Below are 17,889 nucleotides of genomic sequence, written 5' to 3' on the forward strand. Positions count from 1 at the left end.
TGCATGCCACAATGACTCTTGTGAATGACTGGTGCAAGAAGGTTGTGAGGGTTTTGATTTTACAGCATAGTTCTTTTTCAAAGATGAAAGCTTGATTGAAACAGAAATATGTTGTGGAAATGTCTCAATTTTATGGAAAAACAGTCAGCTTCCTTACAGACACTAATCTTTTGGGGCATTTTCCCATTGATTTAACAGATTAAGATTTCTAAATTTATCGTAGGTATTAGTGTCCTTGAAGTATTTCATACCTCAAGTGTAACAGCTGACATCATAACTTTCCACCATGAATGGAAACACTTGTACTAAGTGGAGTGCTGAAACACTGCATAAGGCTTTTGCAGGAATTCAGCTTTCTTGCAAAGCTTGGAATTCTGATTTGTTTGGATTAGGAACCAAAGCAAAACTTTGATTTGGCTGGGGGATTCTGCTGCAGAGTTTGGGGTTACTGAGAGTGGTCCTGAAGGCTTTCCAGGGAGCTGCCCCAGTGCATCGCATCTTAGGAAAAGCGGAAACAGGAGCACTGCTGTTGCATTGCAGACAGTGAGGAAGCTGCTGGTTCTTGCTGTTCTCATTAGACTCAAAACGAGGGATTTTTAGATCTAGTACTGCCTAGTGATACTCAAAGGGTTTAAGCCTTCTGTTCTAAAAATAAAAAGGCAAAGGGTAGTTTAGTGCCTTTGAATCAAAAGCAGAGAATAGTGTAGCCCAAAGGAAGTCATAGGAAAAGCAAGGAGAGAATAAAAATGGCAGAGAGACTAGATCTAAGGTAGTTGACCTCAAAGATAGCCACAACTTGAAGTCACTGAGATGCTGCAGAGATTATCTGGAGTTAGATGACCAAGTCCGTCTGAAATCCCAGAAGGCTCTACCAGGCAGGCTATGGGGAATGAATTTGGGAAACGATAGCCTGGTTTACGGAAACTGCTGTGTCTTGGCCAACAAGCAGTAAGCAGCTTTAATGCCCTACTCGGAATGGGCGGGCGGGAGGAGATAGCCTGGAATATTTCTTGATGGACACAAACCAGGAGGCTGGCAGTGTGGTGTTTTCCTTGGGAAACGGGAGCTTTTGCTGATACTGCTAACGCTAATTGTTTGACGTGAGCTGGAGAGGTGGAGCCCAGTGGGGTTTAGAGAGGAATGTGTGGCTAGTCTACTGCCTTCAATTTGCAATGCTACAGGAAAGGCCAAAGAGGCCTGCTGGGTGATGTTACCTCTGCCATGGGAGAGAATTACTATAACAAATGTTGGCCTTGCAGCAGTAAAACTTGATTCACCTCCAGCAAATGCATGGAGAGCTCATTATTTCTGAATGGGGCCTATGTTTTTGCCTTAACCTTTACTATGCTGTTAACAAATGAACCTGCATGGAGCTCTTTGCAGGTGATGTCCCACTTCTCTTCCCTACTGCTACCTTGTTACTGGCCCTCTTTTTCCTGTCGTGTAGGCATCAAAATGCCCTTTTGCTCCCTTTCCCCGTTCAGACAGTGTTTCTGGTTAGCTCGCTGCTTTCCTCTTCTTGGATCTAACGTGGCTGAGCCTGGAACAAATGGTCCAATCTCTGTCCTGACAGGAAAGATGATTCAAGCGTAGATCTCTGCATGGAGGATAACTTGCCTTTCTCTCTTTCGGTGTGCAGAAATACTGAATCACTTTGATTACTTGCCTGCTTTAAATGACATATGTCTTGAAGTACTTTCCTGTATCGGTGGCCTAAAATGGTAGAGCCTTGATGGCCTCTTCACCTCAGGAAGCTGCTGTGCTGGCTGCTTTACAATTGTCTAGGGGACACGTTTTGTACTAAAAATCATTAGGCACTGGGTATTGGTGAAAGCCTTGTTTTGTCTTGTCCTTAAACTTAAGGAAGCTTTTTCTGATTGCCAATATAGAGCTTTCTAAAATCAGCCAGACTATAAAGGTATCAACTTTTCAATGCTTGGCAAACTACAATGCATTAGCAGTCCACGCTGAGTACTTAAAAGTATGTGTTTTTCACTTGCAAGTGGATGGGTCTGAAGAGCTCTTAACTTGCTGCCTGCTGGCTAATTTATCTCATTCTTTGCGTTTCTGTTTTATTTACTTTTGCTGCTCCGTCAGCTGGCTAGAATTGCCGACAGCAAAGATCACGTCTTTCCAGTGAATGATGGTTTTGAAGCCCTTCAGGGGATCATAGACTCCGTAAGTATTTTTAATCATGTGCTTGCCCGTGTGCATGTTAGTGTTTGTGTTAGCTTGCACAGCTGAAGGCCTAATTTTTCTGTGTTCCCAAGGACCTAGTGATTGCTAGTAAACCACTCAAAGGTGTGCTCTCAAGACATCTTTTGTTTACGCTAATGTTGCTACTTCAAGATTGAGTCCATAAACAGGTCACAACAGAGGAAGTTTTGAGTACTTCTTTCGTTTCTTTTCCCAAAAAGAAAACAATTGACCCAGAGCCCAAATACTTTAATTCTACCCATGCGTCTCCCTCCTTAGCGGGAAGTATGTGTTTGAATGGACTAGGTACATTGCTACAGCTTATAAAAGGCTGCTACCATCACAAATGGGGCAGAGAAAGGATTAGGTCACAGAGTGGGTCAGCGGAGGCATGTTAGAGCACATTGCTTTATATGAAGAACTGGGGCATTCCTTGGTCTCTCCATCCCTCCGCTTGCTTAGCGTCCTTTCTGTCTTCAAGGATGCGTTGTACTGCTTACCTGTATGGAAATGGGAAAGGGATCCTGCTGTGTATACTGAAATCCTGAAAACCTAGCACTCTACGCTTGGCCTCTAGAAAAATGGTGCATATTCCTGCCCCTCGTTTCTCTGTTCAGATTGATCAGCTGAATGGCTGGGATACAAGAGCTAGCAGTTTAGCTGACAAGTAGAGGGGCAGCATGGATTGATCCCTTTCCCATGGCTTGTGTTCGAGTTGCACAAATGGGAAATAGTGGAACCTCCTGTCGCATCTGTCTCTAGCTCTAAAATGGAGTGACTTAATCCTGCCTCACCCAGAGCCAGTGCTTCCCTTGACTGAGCTGGGAAGGCAATATCCAAAAGGATATAGGTACCATTTTTATAAGTGTAAAATGTTTCCTAGCAAATGCTTGGCACAGCATGTTTTCAGATCACTTTCTGTATTTTTTTTTTCCTCTGCTCAGTACTATTCAATAGCCATTCTAATTAGATTGTTTCCCATGACTACAAAGAAGGATGGGAAATCCTTTTAGGGATATGTGTTGTGTTCATTTTGGAATAAGCTTTTAGTTGATAAGACACAGATGAAATTTACAACTTTCCGCTTCAAGCTAGGAAGGGTAGCTTCACCAAGGGGGTCTCAGATTTCTGTATTTACAGCAGTTGCACGCTATTCTGACCACGTAGTACCAAGCAAAACTGTTCCCTCAGCACAGGCTCAGTTTTCTCTTGCACTCTTGCATGTAGATGCAATACAATCCCTTGGTTACTGGTTTTCTTGGCACTCTCCAAGTGTGGAGCTGCTGCCTCAGTTCTCTAGGACAATCAGGTGTTGCATGTCATTTAAGAAAGCAACAAAACAACTAAAAACACTAGTTTGCTTCCCAGCCCTGCATTCCCTTTGCAGCTGTGTTTAATGAATTCCAGAAACAGTTCTGACTTCCTTTCCAGTTATACTTCACAGAATGGGAAGCCGTCAGCCTCCAAGAACCTAGTTAAGAACCATTTCAGCTGACTGGTGCAAGATTGACCAGCTCTAGAAAGGAGGGTTACAAGGAAGTGTAATTGCACAGTAATGAGTTTGTGACCTGATCTCTCGCTGATAAGAGTAGTGTTGTCATATGGGGATCATGCTTCCTGATGATCCTTTCTGGAAGGTAAGAATACAGCATTTATCCTAAAAAGCAGATAGTGCTCTATGCTTGAGTGGAGTGATGGCAGTAGGCTGGGTGGAAAGGAGGTATGTAAAAGGAATGGCAAGAAGGGCATTAGCCACTTTGTAGAATAGCTGTGATTCTTGCTTCTGCCCAGAAAATAAGAGCTACTCCAGTCTGTTTTGTTGTTGTCCTTGCAAAGCACCTCTTTGTTGGGGCGAGCAAAGTGTTTGTGTTCACAGGAGACCATTTTCATGTTGAAAGAGCTATGAGACTTGGAAGCTTCACTGATTCCTGTCTAAGAGTTGGCATGGTAAGGATGCTCAGCCATGTGTAGAGGAGGTTGGTCAGGCTTGTAGCTGCTGGTTGAAGTGGCAGGGAACCTGAAGGAAAGGAAACATACAACAGTGAGTCTGGGAGAGATTAGAGTTTGAGTCACTTCTGAGAAGCGGGGACTTGGGTTTGTTCAGGCCTGTAGTGATTTAGTACGAACTGCCCTGCATTTCTGCTCTAGGTGTGCTGACTTTGCCGCCCTCCCCTCTGTCTCAGAGAACAAACTCGTCCCTACCTTTTGCGCATGGAGAGACAGTAGACTTAAAGGTCCCTCTAGGATGCCGAAGAGGGTGGGAGCTGGGGAGAGGTAGGGCTTGAGGCCAGCTCTCTGCTGGGCCTCTCTACATCTGCTGAGCAAAAGTTCAGGGTGGTGGTCTGCAAGTGTTTTGGTACACCTGCACTTGCTTTCCAGCCAGCGTGCGGGAGCCACCAAGTCTTGGAAGTTAGCAGCTGTCAGGGAGATCTGCTCTGTGCTGTCAGAGGAATGCTGTACCCGACTGTCTGTGTGCACTGCTAAGCTGTTCAGGCTGTGCCCTGGAGGCTGTGCTTAGATGAACTGAAGATTCATTCCCATGCTGAAGTCATGCTTAAAAACATGATTGTTAGGGTGGGAGCTAAAGGCATTTGATGTGCTGTGGGTTTTGGTCCTTCTTTCTCTCCTTTGAGTTCCAGTGGGATTTTTATCAAGCAAATGAATTGCTTTCACTGTCCCCCATAGCGAAACAGCCATGGCTAAAGCTTCAGCTGAAGCAACATTTAATGGGGATTTGGTGTGTTAGGAGTGAGGGAAGGATCTGGTAGAGAAACAGGCACCTGATTCCTATAAGCTGGAAAGCAAATCGAAGGAACTGAAGTACGTCATCACGTTTCTCTTAGTTGCTGTAGCTCTTGTGAGGAATTTCTGCAGACCATAACTTGTCAATTTAAAGCAAATGGAGCAAGTCTTAGGAAAACTTGAAACTCGGGTTCATCTGCTGCTCAGTATGTGTGGTGTGAGCGGTGAAGTCAATGAAGCACAAAGCAACATGAAAGTCAAGAGGAGGATACTGTCTTTGCTTACCTTTTAGCCTCTAAACCACCCCTTCCCCCAAAACATTGACTTAGAGCAGTGACTTGGAGCGAGAATACTGCCTGATCCTTTGCACTGTGGTTTTTCTGATGCTAGTTCAGAGCTGATCTCAAATGGAGACCTACTCTCAGCTTCCTAAGATAGGATTCTCTGAGCATGGTAGTACGAAGTAGCTGGTATTGTGAGACTGTCTTCTGTCTATGAACACTGAGCAAATTATTCATCCTTTTGTACCCTCTCATGATGGTGTAGTGCCCTTTCAATGTTTTTCAAGTCCTGTATCAACTGTTAGACTTGATATGGCAGTTCAGTGCACGACTTCACCCCGAGGAATTTTATTTGGAAATGTATTTTGACCAAATACTTCTGTTACATGAATGTCTCTGCTTCTGAGGCAAAGCAATCAAAAGACAAACTGCAGTCCTGGGTATGTGTCGTGTGGTAACTTTTGTGAGAACTTGACATGAGCATCTGGTAGGCCAAGTATGAGAAATGTGGTGACGTGTTTATGCTTTTCTTGAGGTAGCTGTTAAAGCTTCACCAGCAAATATTCATACTGTGCAGTCTCTGGTAGGGGGAGAGCTGATAAGAGTCCATGCGTGTGAGATGCATGAGAGAAAGTGATGTCCTTGGCAAGACGCATGCCCTGTATGTGCCAAACACGTACTGTGCACAAACTTGCTAGTCAGTTGTCTGACTTACCACTAACATATTAGCTGTGCTTTACATGTACGTTGCCTAACTTCAGCAAGCTTGGCTTTAGAAACTCCTTCTGTAGTCAGTAAGGAAGGAGAGGATCTCCAGAGGTAATTTGGAGCGGGAGCTTCGTGCAGATATTCTGAATCTGTCTTCTGTTGGAGCCAAGTTCTCTACATCAGCTAGAGAGAAAGTCGACAACTCGAAGCATCTACCTTACCCTATCTCAAGTAGAGGATTGTGAACCCCCAAGTCCCGACTGTATAGCGTTTCTCACTACTTTTAGTGGTGTGTGATTGCCCTTTCTACTTCTTCTTTCTTGCCCCCAGTGCATCTTTAAAAATGATTTAAAGAATGTACTTATTTTACTTAGCTCATGTAGATGTTATTGGTCAGGAAGCGCTGCATAAAGTAAAAGTACTATTTTGTAATTGGCAACAGACTTTGCTATTTGGTAGTTCAACAGAGATTGATATAATGAGTATCTAGCCTTGGACTGTAGGCCATTCATGCTAACACTGATGGGCAGTACCTATCCATTAAGCTTCTACGTCCTGTTTGCTAATGAGAATTCCCAAATGCAATGAAAAATTAATAAGAAATGTCCAGCTGCTCTGGTGAAGTAGTCTGGCTGCATGCTCATGGGCCAGTATACCAAATACAAGCTTTCAACAGCTTCAGAATTTCATTTCCTTTACTTCCCAGGTGACCTCCAGGGTCTTGCCTGGTTCTTGGTCTTCAATGCATTGCCTGGCAGAAGACTAAATTAGCCACAGGTAATGCTAAATTAAGTTCTCCCTGGTCAAGGGAGAGCTAGGACCAATAATGCCATTTTCCACATCCATAAGTTATAATTTTATCCATTTGTTATATTTTGTATTTGGAGTGTCAACAACTGTTAACAAAGTGGTCCTCCCAGGACCTTGTCTGAAGTTGGAACACAACTGGAGCCCCTCGGAGTACAATGGGATATTGATTTGGGAAGCTGAGCTTGGTCATTAAGCGTGTGCCACTAAAGACAACGGAATGCTTCCTCCTCAAAAGCCAGCATGTGCTTCAAGGACTTTTCTGCATGGATGCCAAGGCAAGCTGCCTTAAGGCCATAATGAAGACAGGCTAGCTGCAGAGACAGTTCTCCAGTGTATGCTGTCAGTGATTTATAGACACTAGAGTGGGACATTGCATCACCACTATTGCGTGTTACTTTGTTTTCCTGGGGAGCTGGCCCAGAGTGAGTGAAGTGCACCTACAGCCCATGCAAGGCTGTGCAGCCTTCAGGAAGGAAGGCTATGCAGCCCTCAAAGGACAAAATCTTCTGCCTTGAATAGGTGGGAGTCCTTTTGTATGTGTTTTCGTAACAAGGAAGAGGTATAAAGGAATTCCTTTGCAATAGCTACTGCTGCCTCATTTTCACTTAATAAAGTGAAGGTGCTTGGAGGCTTGGAAACTTTTTGTTACTCTAAATGAAAATAAATATTGCAGCTGGCACTATAAAAAGCTGCTAGGGCCAGTGTTTTATATTCATGGAAATGGACTAGACTGGAAGGGAGCTTTGCATCATCTAATTGAGACACCTGCTATTCCACACCCATCAGAGCTGGCTTACAGTGTGACTGTTTGCAAATGACTGAACAGAGTTCATGAATTTCAAGCTGTTTGTCTTGTGGGGGTTTTATTTGATTTTTAAGGATTAAGATTGTTACTATATTTTTTCATCTTTTCCTCTTCCATCCCATTTGCTTCTTCCTCCTCTTCACTTTGTTGCTGAAAGTCAGTGAAGGAGAGGAGAAAATGTATTTAAAAAAAAAAAAAAAAGGTTTGGGAATGCTGGAGGAACAAAATCTAAAAGGGAGTTGGAAAAAATGTGAAAAGATACTATTTTTTTTTTTAAATGAGACCTTTCTCAGTGGAAAAGAAAAAATACATAGCACTCTTAATTGTGCTCATTAGCCCCACCAGTCATGTCTGGAGAAAACTGCTCTATCTTCAGAGAAGTAGAAGCTGGAATGAGAAAGGGGGGGGAACAGCAGAGGAGTGTCATAGGGTGGGTGGGTAGATAGCTAAAGACAGATATGTTGGAAGAGTTTCTCCTTATTTCTTACATATCTCTTTTCTTATTCTGCTTTTCAAATTCTTCTAGTGCTTTTCAGCTCAGCTCTCAACTATTGCCTCTTTTTTCTTTTTTCTTTTTTTTTCCCCTTGACAGTTCCTGTATAGCCTCCTTGTTCCTGCAGGTCTTCTCTTTTTCCTTGCTGTCAGGCTGCCAGCGGCTCAGACGGTCCTGGTTACTTCAGTCTCTTGGTATCCTTTCAGCTTCCACCAATCCTGCTTCTGAGTAACTCACTTTTGTTTAAAAGTTTGGGGTTGGGTTTTTTGTTTTCTTTTTTTAAAAGAAATTCATCACTACATCTGTGCTTTTTGCAACTAGATATTTCTGAGGTAGAGAGCCATGGTTGCAGAGAACTATCTGTTTTCTTAAAGAATTTATTAGTTGCTGTTCTTTCCTTACAGATGTTTCAATTTAAAGTTGGGAAAATAATTTTTGTGTTGGATTTGAGTCATGATGTTTGGCTGACATTTACTTGCCTCTTGGAGCTGACCTAAATTTTGGTCGGTGTTACCTCGTCGAGGGGCTGCTCAGCCCAATCCTGAACACCCACAGCTCTCAGTTACTGCTGCTGTTCTCACAAGGGCTTATGGATGCTGTCATAAGTTTGACTGTGTGTAGTTAAGAATTTGTGTGAGTCTTCATAGCAGGGGAAAGGCTGTTGCTTGCAAATAATAGCTTGAGCAATTCTAGCAAAGTATGAGAACAGAGAGTATGCAAACCTAGTGCTCCTCTTTTGCCAAGTCTGAGGCTGAAGTCTTTGTTTAAATCTCTGTCTACACACAAATGGCTTAAGTCGGTGCCAACCCTTATGAAGATATGCTGCTTACTTTAAGCTTGTTCCTAGTGGATTTAATCTAAATGCAAGGAACCCTAGTTGAAGTGTGTAAAAAAAAAAATAAAATAAAATAAAATAAATAAAATAAAATAAAAAATTGCCCTTACATCTTGATTTGAAATCACAGTGAAATTTTGAGGATGTATTCAGACTTGCTCTTGTGGATCAAGTTAGAGTAACTTAAGAAGTTTCAACCCCTGTGCTGAGGCTTGGGAAGCAACCAAATTAATGCTCTTGAGATGTTTCAGTGCAAAGCTAAATGCCTTTAGTTGTTTAAACCTGTGAAATTTTGACTGCAATTCTGGGCTCTGAAATAGTGGGGGGAAGGAAATGTGACTGCACAGTGAGGGCACTGACTCTCTACCTGTCTAGTTTAACCTTTCGGAGTGCAGCTTAGTTATTCCAGGTGATAGCCTGCATACAAACTTGTGTCATTGACAAAGGCAGGTTTGTCCTGAGACACTGGAGACTGGGCATCAGTTGCCTTTCCCATAGCAATAGCTTGTAGCAGAAGAGCAATGACGCCTGTATGCTTGCCTCACAGTGAGAAGTGAAGTCGACGTAATTGCAACAGACTCATTTACAGTGTCAAGATAAATGAGAATAGATGAGAAGCTCTCTCCTTCATGTTTTCAGATTTGTTTGTGCCTTTATAGAAACAATTCTGAGATACTTCATCAAATTTCTTTTGTCTTTTAGATTTTGAAGAAATCATGTATTGAAATTCTGGCTGCAGAGCCTTCCAGTATATGTGCAGGGGGTAAGTGTAAATTGAGGTCCCAGTCGTTTACGCTGCCTAAAATGATTATACCTTTCCATCCAGCTCTAATTCCTGGAGAGTGCAGAAGGAACTAATTAACGGGCTGTAAATCTCTTGCCTTTTTGTGAAATTCTACCAAAGTCTGGTTCTCAGAGCCATCAGATTTTTTTTTAATCTTAGTCGCTTGCTTATTTCCCATTTTTGCAAGTTATATGAAATGGGATTTTTTTTTTCTTGCAAAAAACCCGGTTGAATCTGACAGTAGGGATTTTGCCTAAATTATGTTTTTTCCATCAAAGCAGCCTGTTTTAGTTGGACTATGCCAAAGTTGAAGTAAAATGCTACACAATTCCAAAATCAAACCAGAAAATAACATTATCTTTTGTAATTTGATTTAGAGGTTTGCAAAATCATTTTACAAGATTGAGAGAAATGCTTTTAAACTAGGGAAAGTCAAGTGAGCAAGCCCCTGAGCTAACGGGTTTTTTGTTTGAGGAGATACAATGGCTGAGAACACAAGTCAATTGAATGAAGTTTAAATACTAGTGTGAATCATACTGACCACTTTTTTGTGCTCATTTTAATAGGATTACACTATGTACATTGTGGCTTTATAATCCTGGCAAGTATTTCTGCGTTCAGTAAAGCCCAGTTGTCTTGGAAGAAAGCTTGAGAGCTCTTTTTAGCATCTGCTTCCTGTGAATTTTTCCTCATTTTATAAAGTGGATCCTAACTGTTTGTTTGAGGTGTAGCAGTTCATTAAGTAGAGAGGTCGAGACCAGAGCTGAAGTGTACAGAGAAAGATGAATCTGTGACAAGTTCTATATCTGTTTTTTCTTAACTTGGTAGACCAAATAAGAAGACTAATTGTCACTAATTCTTTTTTCACTTCCAAAGCAGCTGCTTTATTCATGCTTCCTGTACTTCCTGTTACTGGAACAAGTGTCTATCTCTATTCCTAAACGTACAGATAGTTGTATTTTTTTAGCAGATTTGAGACACCGAGGTAAATGCCCAGTAAGTACTAGGGATTGGTTTTGCGTTCCGTGTGTAACTAGTTTTGTCTCTTGAAGCCAAGATGGCATAGCTGATGTGAATTTGTTTAGTGCTTGTAGTCTTCTATTTCTGACTTTTGGCTGGCCATTTAAATAGTTGCTTCATTCAAAAAGGCTCCAAAACAGGGCTCTGTCCATCTGAGCATAGCAGATGGTCATCACCATGACCATAGTGTAGTAATGCCCCATAAATGACTGGGAGAGGAAATGATGTCAAGTTACAGATCCACTTTACACATCACTTATAGAGGATGCTCTTAAGCAAGTGGTAAGCCATGATGCTAATGCAATGTCATAAATAAAAAGATTATTTATAACCAGATTTATGATCTCTAGCATGTTCTAATGTGCTTGCAAGTTGCTTATACGTCTTATCGCTCCCGCTTACTGTGCCTTAATGAGAATTTAGGGTCAAGGTACAGCTGTATACGGAAGAGGTAGCTAAGAGGAAATGGAGAGATTTTTGCATAAATTGCCCACATTGGAATTTGGCCAGAACTTCTCAAGAGAAGTGATGTTAACTTTGAAAAACACCAAAAGTTACTGAGTAACTCAATTGAAGGACTCCTCTTGAGTTCAGGCAAAAACTCCGTTGCTTTCAAACTGCAACTACTTTCATCAGTTAGGACTTTTGAGACTAACGAAAATGCTGTTGAAAGTTACACGCGTCAGTGTCTTTGGGGGACAAATCCTTGCTGGTCTGGCTCTGATGCCCAACCATTTTCTTTTGTGTGTATCCATAAAGAGCAGTGGCAGAATGTTTTTGTGGAGGAGAGAACATGAGGGCTGCATGTTACCCTGCTTTCATCTAAGACCGCTCTTGCACTGTAGACTGGTCCCAGACTGAGTGATGCACCTTCAGCACAGCACATCTGCCTGAAATGCCAGTGTCCCTATGGTAATGCAGGGCTCATACTGGACCCGTTCATTTTGGTCCCAAACAGAGATAGGATCATCATGGTTAATCTGATGACATTGATATGCTGTCCTTTAACTGTACTTGAACTCTCATTCCCTAGCAGTTGAGACTTCTGTGATTTCTCTTAAGTATTTATCAGCCCCCGCGCTCCAGAACAGAGCGCTTCTTCCCCCATTCTTCCCAAATGCACTTGGACAACCCATAATGGGCCTGCAAGGCAACTTCCCTGGCTAGATGTGATGGGATGATTTGCAGCTTGGCTCTAAACGAATGGGACCTGGAACAGAGCCCAGATTCCAGAGCCAATGTGCTCTTTTGACAAGTACAGTGTGCAAGTCCTTAAGGGAGACGAAAAAAGGTGACTGTGAAGTGCAAGGGAAAAACTTTGAATCGGCAAAAATTGGGTTCACTGTTGCTGCTGGGGATTTTAAAAGCATGGTGGTGTGTGTTTGTGCACTGAGCACTCCTGCAGTGTCTTTGACCATGAAATGCTTTGTCTGATGCGCGTTTGCAGAAGAAGGGAGGAGGAAGACTTGTAAACATCAGCAAGGATTATCTGGGAATGTCTCTCCTTTTAGATCGAAACAGGAAGAGGGGGCAGCTGGTTTCTTTGCTCTTAGTAAAGTGCCACAGGGAGCTGCGGAGACTGAGCCCTTATGTCTGCTTGCTGCCAGAACTTTCTGAGATTATGGCCCGCTTTCGCCATCCGGAAGTCTAAAAATGGTACTTTCTTCACAAGGCAGTCTTAATGCTGATGGCTGCTGGAAGTGTGTAAACCTTTTCCAGTACTAGATTCAAGTAGTTGGAATATTATTGGAAAGAGGACTGTAGAGAGGTCTGAAAGACTTCTGAAGGTATAATCTCATTACTCAACCATGCTTGCTTCAGAAGAGACTGTTCAATTCAGCACTCAAGTGTTGATGACTGCCCCCTTTATGCTAGTGCTCCAACTAGCTAGTGACCTAGTAAAGTTGATCTGGTAGAATGACAAAGAGAGAAACTTGGGGAAATGCCCACAAGATCATAGGCTGAGATCGTAGTCTGTTCGGAGACTAAAAAGCTGGATAATACTTGAAGTCCCCTGTCACGGTGCGGAAATGAGTCCAGCCAAGGATTTATGGTCATTCTGCAAACTAGTAGGACATGTGGTGTGACAAAACTCACGGAAATCGTGACAATTTTGCCGCTATCTAGGAAAGCAGCCCTTCAGCTGCTTCACATTATACTCCGCTGGATGATTTTCCTTTCCTCTAAAAAGTACTTTTGTTTTTATTCACCACAGCTTTCTGCCCTTTAAAATGGCAGCTCTGGGTGGGTGAGGAGTGTTGGTTTGCCTCTGAGACTTTAAATGCTTGTGCTGCAGGTCAATTTAGATGTTTCTATTTTTTGGAAACTGGAAATAAAATACAACTTGAAATGGAGTAGGGAGAGAGAGGAAGTTCCATTTTTAACCTTTTTTTAAAATTTAAAACTGCTTAAAAATCACAAGTTTTAGCTTGAGACCTCTCAAGTGAAAACTTCTGACATACTTGCCTAGTATAAATTATGATTCTTGTCTTGATATAGATGAAATAATCTACTGTCTCTTTTGCTACAGAGTCGTTTCAGGTTGTTGTGAGAGGAAACGGATTTCGACATGCCCGCAACGTTGACAGAGTGCTCTGCAGTTTCAGGATCAATGACACAGTTACTCTCAGTAAGCTGTTTTGAATTTTTTTCTTTTTCTTCCCCTCACCCCCTGCACTGGTAGGCATTTGCTTGCAAAACATTTTGCCTCTCCAAAACCTTTGATTTCTGAAGGTGATAATTACGAGATGAGGTGCTATTAAATCTGCAGAATGGTGTGAAGTTGAGGGAAAGCCAATCTTGGCACGTGACTCCATGAAGAGTTATTAGATGGGAAAGAATGCCCTTCGAAGGGGAAGGGTAGTGGGGTGTACTGGATAGAGCTGACTGAATGTGGAAAAAATGCTGTAAACCCGAGGAAAAGCTCATCTAGTTTTTCTTTACTGCACAAGCTTTTGCTGTAGCTGTCAGGAGTGGAAGAGATCTGGATCCTTTGGATTTTACAGCCAGGGCTGAAGACTTCATAAAACTGGCTGCAGTCACTTTTGGTGCAAACCGAAAAACTTGAGGTTTGATTGCTAGAACTGACAGTTTGTAGCATTTTTAAGCTTGTGTGTTTGCTGTTTTTCTATTAAAATGAGGACATTCTGTATCAAAAACATAATTTGGGTGAAAACTTCCACTTTGTGCAGGAATTCTTTTTGATTAAGGAAAGAAGTCGGTGATGGAATTTCAAGCAGTAGTATCTTTTTATGCTAAGAGAAGCATGGACATTTATCATGGGAGTCGTAGGAGCTACTACACCATCACTCAGCATGACGAAAGCCCCTAAAGTTGCAAGATTTAGGAGTGGCCGTGTGGTCCCAGTGTAGCTTGGCCTGGCCTCGTTTCAAGTCCTGGAGATCCCTCATACCAGAGATCCATTTGAGACTTGTGCTGTCGATGGGCTTTAAAAGACTGGGTCGACGCATACAGCATTTCAATTTTAGGACCACCACAGGCAGGATTTACCTCCTGCCTGGGAGGAGATAGAAACTAGGTCTGGCTTTTTAAATCTTGCCCTCACGTCCCTAGCAGTATTATGGAATCCGTTTGGAATATGGTTAAAGCTCAACAATTTTTCTTGTGATGTGACTGTTTTGGTATAAGTGGTGTCTCAGGCACTCAGACTTATGACCCTGAGGTTAAGGGCTTTTCTTTTCTTTTACTTACCAAAAGTTCTTGGCTGAGAAACCTGAAGGTCGAAGGCAGTCTCTCAGGAAGAATACTGGCTTCTATTTTTTCTCTTCCTGGTGAAATTTGTGGGCTGATGTTCTTGCTGCCTCTTACTGTTAGTGAAGAGGAGAGTTCTTTCTTTGAAAGCTTCGGAGGAGGACAGCAAATGTATAGTACAGGTGAAACTGCATCCTGGATGTTAAAGAGATTTGGGCTTACTCTGCCGGAATGTGGGTGGCTTGCATTAACAAATGTCACCCAGAGAGCTTGTGAAAGAGCAAAGGATAAAATGCACTTATCAGTATTGCAGCTGTAGGCATTAACCTAAAGAATGTCCTTCCAGTCACTTAAATAAGACAGAACAAGAGTAAAAGTTAAAGCCACGTTTTTTCATTACAATAAGCTGGCCCAGCATCTCACACTTGAAAGCTACAATCCAAGCACAAAACATGGTATAAATAACAGATAAAATCAGAGTAGTAGCAGAAGTTAAATTCAGGAGTTGCTTTTATGACTGTAAAATAAGCAGCGGTCCGGCTGGCAGTCATGTCAATGTTGCCTTTAATCCATTGATCCTCAAATGCCCTGGTAATCTGTTTTCAGGGGGACTTTACCAGGGACTAGTGTTCCTGGGGCTGAGAAGCAACCACAGGAGGAGATCAGGCAGCCTGTGACAGAACTCAAACAGCAGATTTGAGCTCAGAGAGGAAATGTGCCTTCTGGAGAGGCATTTTGGGGAAGGGGGAAAACCATAAGCTCAATTAATTGCCTTATGGAGATGCAGGGAGTACTCTGCTAATTGAGCTCCAGTTAATAGTCTGGTTCTGTGACTCCAACTATTTCTGTTCTAGGAGACAATTTTTCCCCTTCATAGTCCTAAATCTAGACCCTTGCCAGACTGTCTGTCCAGCACCTGATAAAAGTTCAGTAAGAAGGATTCATGTGGAGTGCTGAGATAGCTTGCGATATTGGTGGGAGCAGGAGACAGGGTTTTTCCGTCATACCCTGTTAGGGTGGAGCGGACTGATGTTTGGACTCAGCCAGGGCTGAAATTAGTATTCCACAAACAAAGTCAAACTTTAAGGGAATTTGAAAGCTGTCCCTTCTTCCAAGTCCATCCCTAGTTAGTAACTATTTGCAGCTGCAAATGGGACAATTTAATGTAAGAGTGGGGAGAGGTCAGCAAGGGAATCCAGTCCAAAATAAGAATCATTTTATGATTAGTAGTGCACCTGATTCAAACAAAATAAGGGTCAATCTAGCAATTCCATCATCAGTTCACAAAACAGCAGCGTTCCTATGAATCTCTTCTGCGAGATGGATGGTCTGTTGAACCCGAGTTGTGCAAAACTGGGGGAACGCAGATCCACTGAGTGAGCTGTGACAGGGACTCTGTTTTGAAAGTTGAAGCTTTGTTGGCCCTACGTGTCCCTGTTGCAGCCTTTCAGAAGTGAGTGGTCTTGGGAAGGACACTATTACTCTCGTCTCCAAATTCTTTGCTTTCCCGTTGTTCTATAATTTGCTTTCAAGATCTGGAGCGCAAAGGTTTTGGAGGATGAGCTTTGAACAGCTGAAAAATGGGGACCTTTGACCTTCTTTTGAATTTTGTATTGGGAATTTTAAAATATACCTGTATCTATCTTATGGAAAAAAGTAGCATGAAAGTTACAGGTAAGCTCTTCCCATCTGTAAAACAGGGGCAGTAAACTGAGGTACTGAAGGGAAAAGATATCTGCTCCAAGTGTGTGGGTCTCCTGAAATCCAGCCCGGTACCCTTCCTCCTGGTTTATGGGGCTTCTTTTGAAGCTAGTGGTTGGGTGCAGGTCTCTCTTCTCAATGGCCTATTCTTCATTCATTTCTACCTCCACAGCTGTCCAACAGTTATTCTTGTCTTGGTCTCCCGTTGTTTTGTGAGTCCAGGATGGAACTCTGAGCCTAAACAGAAGGCCAAGGTGTGGGGCTAAAATTTCTGCCTGCTTTGTGAGGTAGGGAAGTGCTGCTATTGCCATCCCTCCTTTCTCTTCCACGTGAAATCTGTTCAGCACTTTGTTTACTGCCCCATGTATTTTCTGCCAGAGGGGACTACTTGCTTTCCTGTCAATAGCTGTGGAAGTTCAGTTACGTGAGGCTTCATTAGCTCTGACCTGCCATCTGTGCTGCTGTTCCTTCCCAACCACTTCCCGGCTGAGCTTCCTCGGAGCTGGCTGGCTCTGGAGCAAGGCATTCCTGGAAACATCCAAAAGTCTTCAGAGCTAAGCAATATCATCCATCAGGTTTCCACTGTTCAGTGTGTCCTGCCCATGGAGACAAAAAACATCCAGTGTTGCCAATGGGAGGAGCTGTTTGAGAGGGTTACCTCACTCCCAAACACTGTGACCTTGCCCTGGTGCACAGGGGGAGGAAGAAGGCTCCTTCCTCCCTTTTTGTGTGGTGCTCATCTAGCTGAGTAATTTTTGGTGCCTGTCATCAAAATTTCATAGTAGCTCTCAGGAAAAATCAAATTCTATTCTCAGTGCAATCTGTGGGCCTTTTTGTTTGAAGTTGTCTTCCTGTGTCCACAGAAAGATCATGGCAAATGAGGGTAAGAGCCAAATATGTTTCCCACCTCTGACCTGATGCACTGATTGTGTCCTGAATTGATGCATAGGTGAACTGAGCTCATCCTCCTTGGCACTACACCAAAACTCATCAGTTCGTTTTGCACAGTCCTAGACTGTGTTTGATGCAGTGATGGGGAAGCAAGAGGCCATGAATTCCATTTGAGTTCAAACCCTTTATTAGTAGAGGGAACTCAGCAGTTGCTCATTAACATTCTCAGACCAAAGTTTCTTCTGGTGTCAGCTGGCACAGATCTATTAACTTTAAGCTGTTCTACATGAGACTATATCCTGGTGTTTTGTTTTACTGGAGCCTGCAGCTCCAGCCTGTGTTCTCAGTGCCTTTGTGGCACTTAGCTGCAAACAGCTTAGTGTAAGAGTTAACTTGCGGTTTTATGGAAGCCTTATGGAGACAGGATAGCTCAGCTGTTTTGTTTGTTTGAAACCTCTCAGCCTCTGATTGTATCAGGGAGGGAGGTATTTTAAAAGATAACATTAAGCCAACAGTTCCTAAAACCTTAAATTATCCCAGATGAGGCGTAGACCAGCACAGCTAGGATTTGCTGAGGTTAAGGGCATGAGCTAATAGATTTTATTACGTTTATTGGCAGAGAAAAGTGGCAGGTGAAGAGAGTGTCTGCTCATAATGTTCATAGCTATGGGATAAGGGGGGGGAGGAGAAAAAGGAACATCTGTAGAAACAATGAAGAATATTTGGCTGAGCAGGACTGTAGTCAGCTTCATGTTCAACAGCAGGGTTTTTCTGCCAGCAGCAGTACCTAGGAGAACTGGTTTCAGACTACAGAGAGTTAAAAGTAATTATCCAGTGACTTTTGACTGCTTTGTGGTGCTAAAATATCCTTGTCTGCCCAGACTGTGCAAGATCAACCAAGATAGCTCTGGG

General features: G+C 42.8%; 1 protein-coding gene across 4 annotated transcripts in view; it reads left to right on the plus strand.

Moving 5' to 3' along the window:
• ANTXR1 (ANTXR cell adhesion molecule 1) overlaps positions 1–17,889 on the plus strand; it is a 116,910-nt gene that overhangs the window by 26,685 nt on the left and 72,336 nt on the right. For all 4 annotated transcript variants that reach the window (XM_068920693.1, XM_068920695.1, XM_068920692.1 and 1 more), the window contains 3 exons: positions 2,098–2,178; positions 9,573–9,633; positions 13,205–13,303. In XM_068920693.1, coding sequence (XP_068776794.1) covers positions 2,098–2,178; positions 9,573–9,633; positions 13,205–13,303 — 241 coding nt within the window. The remainder of the gene's footprint in view (positions 1–2,097; positions 2,179–9,572; positions 9,634–13,204; positions 13,304–17,889) is intronic.

Source organism: Struthio camelus, chromosome 27 (assembly GCF_040807025.1).
Source record: "Struthio camelus isolate bStrCam1 chromosome 27, bStrCam1.hap1, whole genome shotgun sequence".
Classification (NCBI taxonomy): Eukaryota; Metazoa; Chordata; class Aves; order Struthioniformes; family Struthionidae; genus Struthio; species Struthio camelus.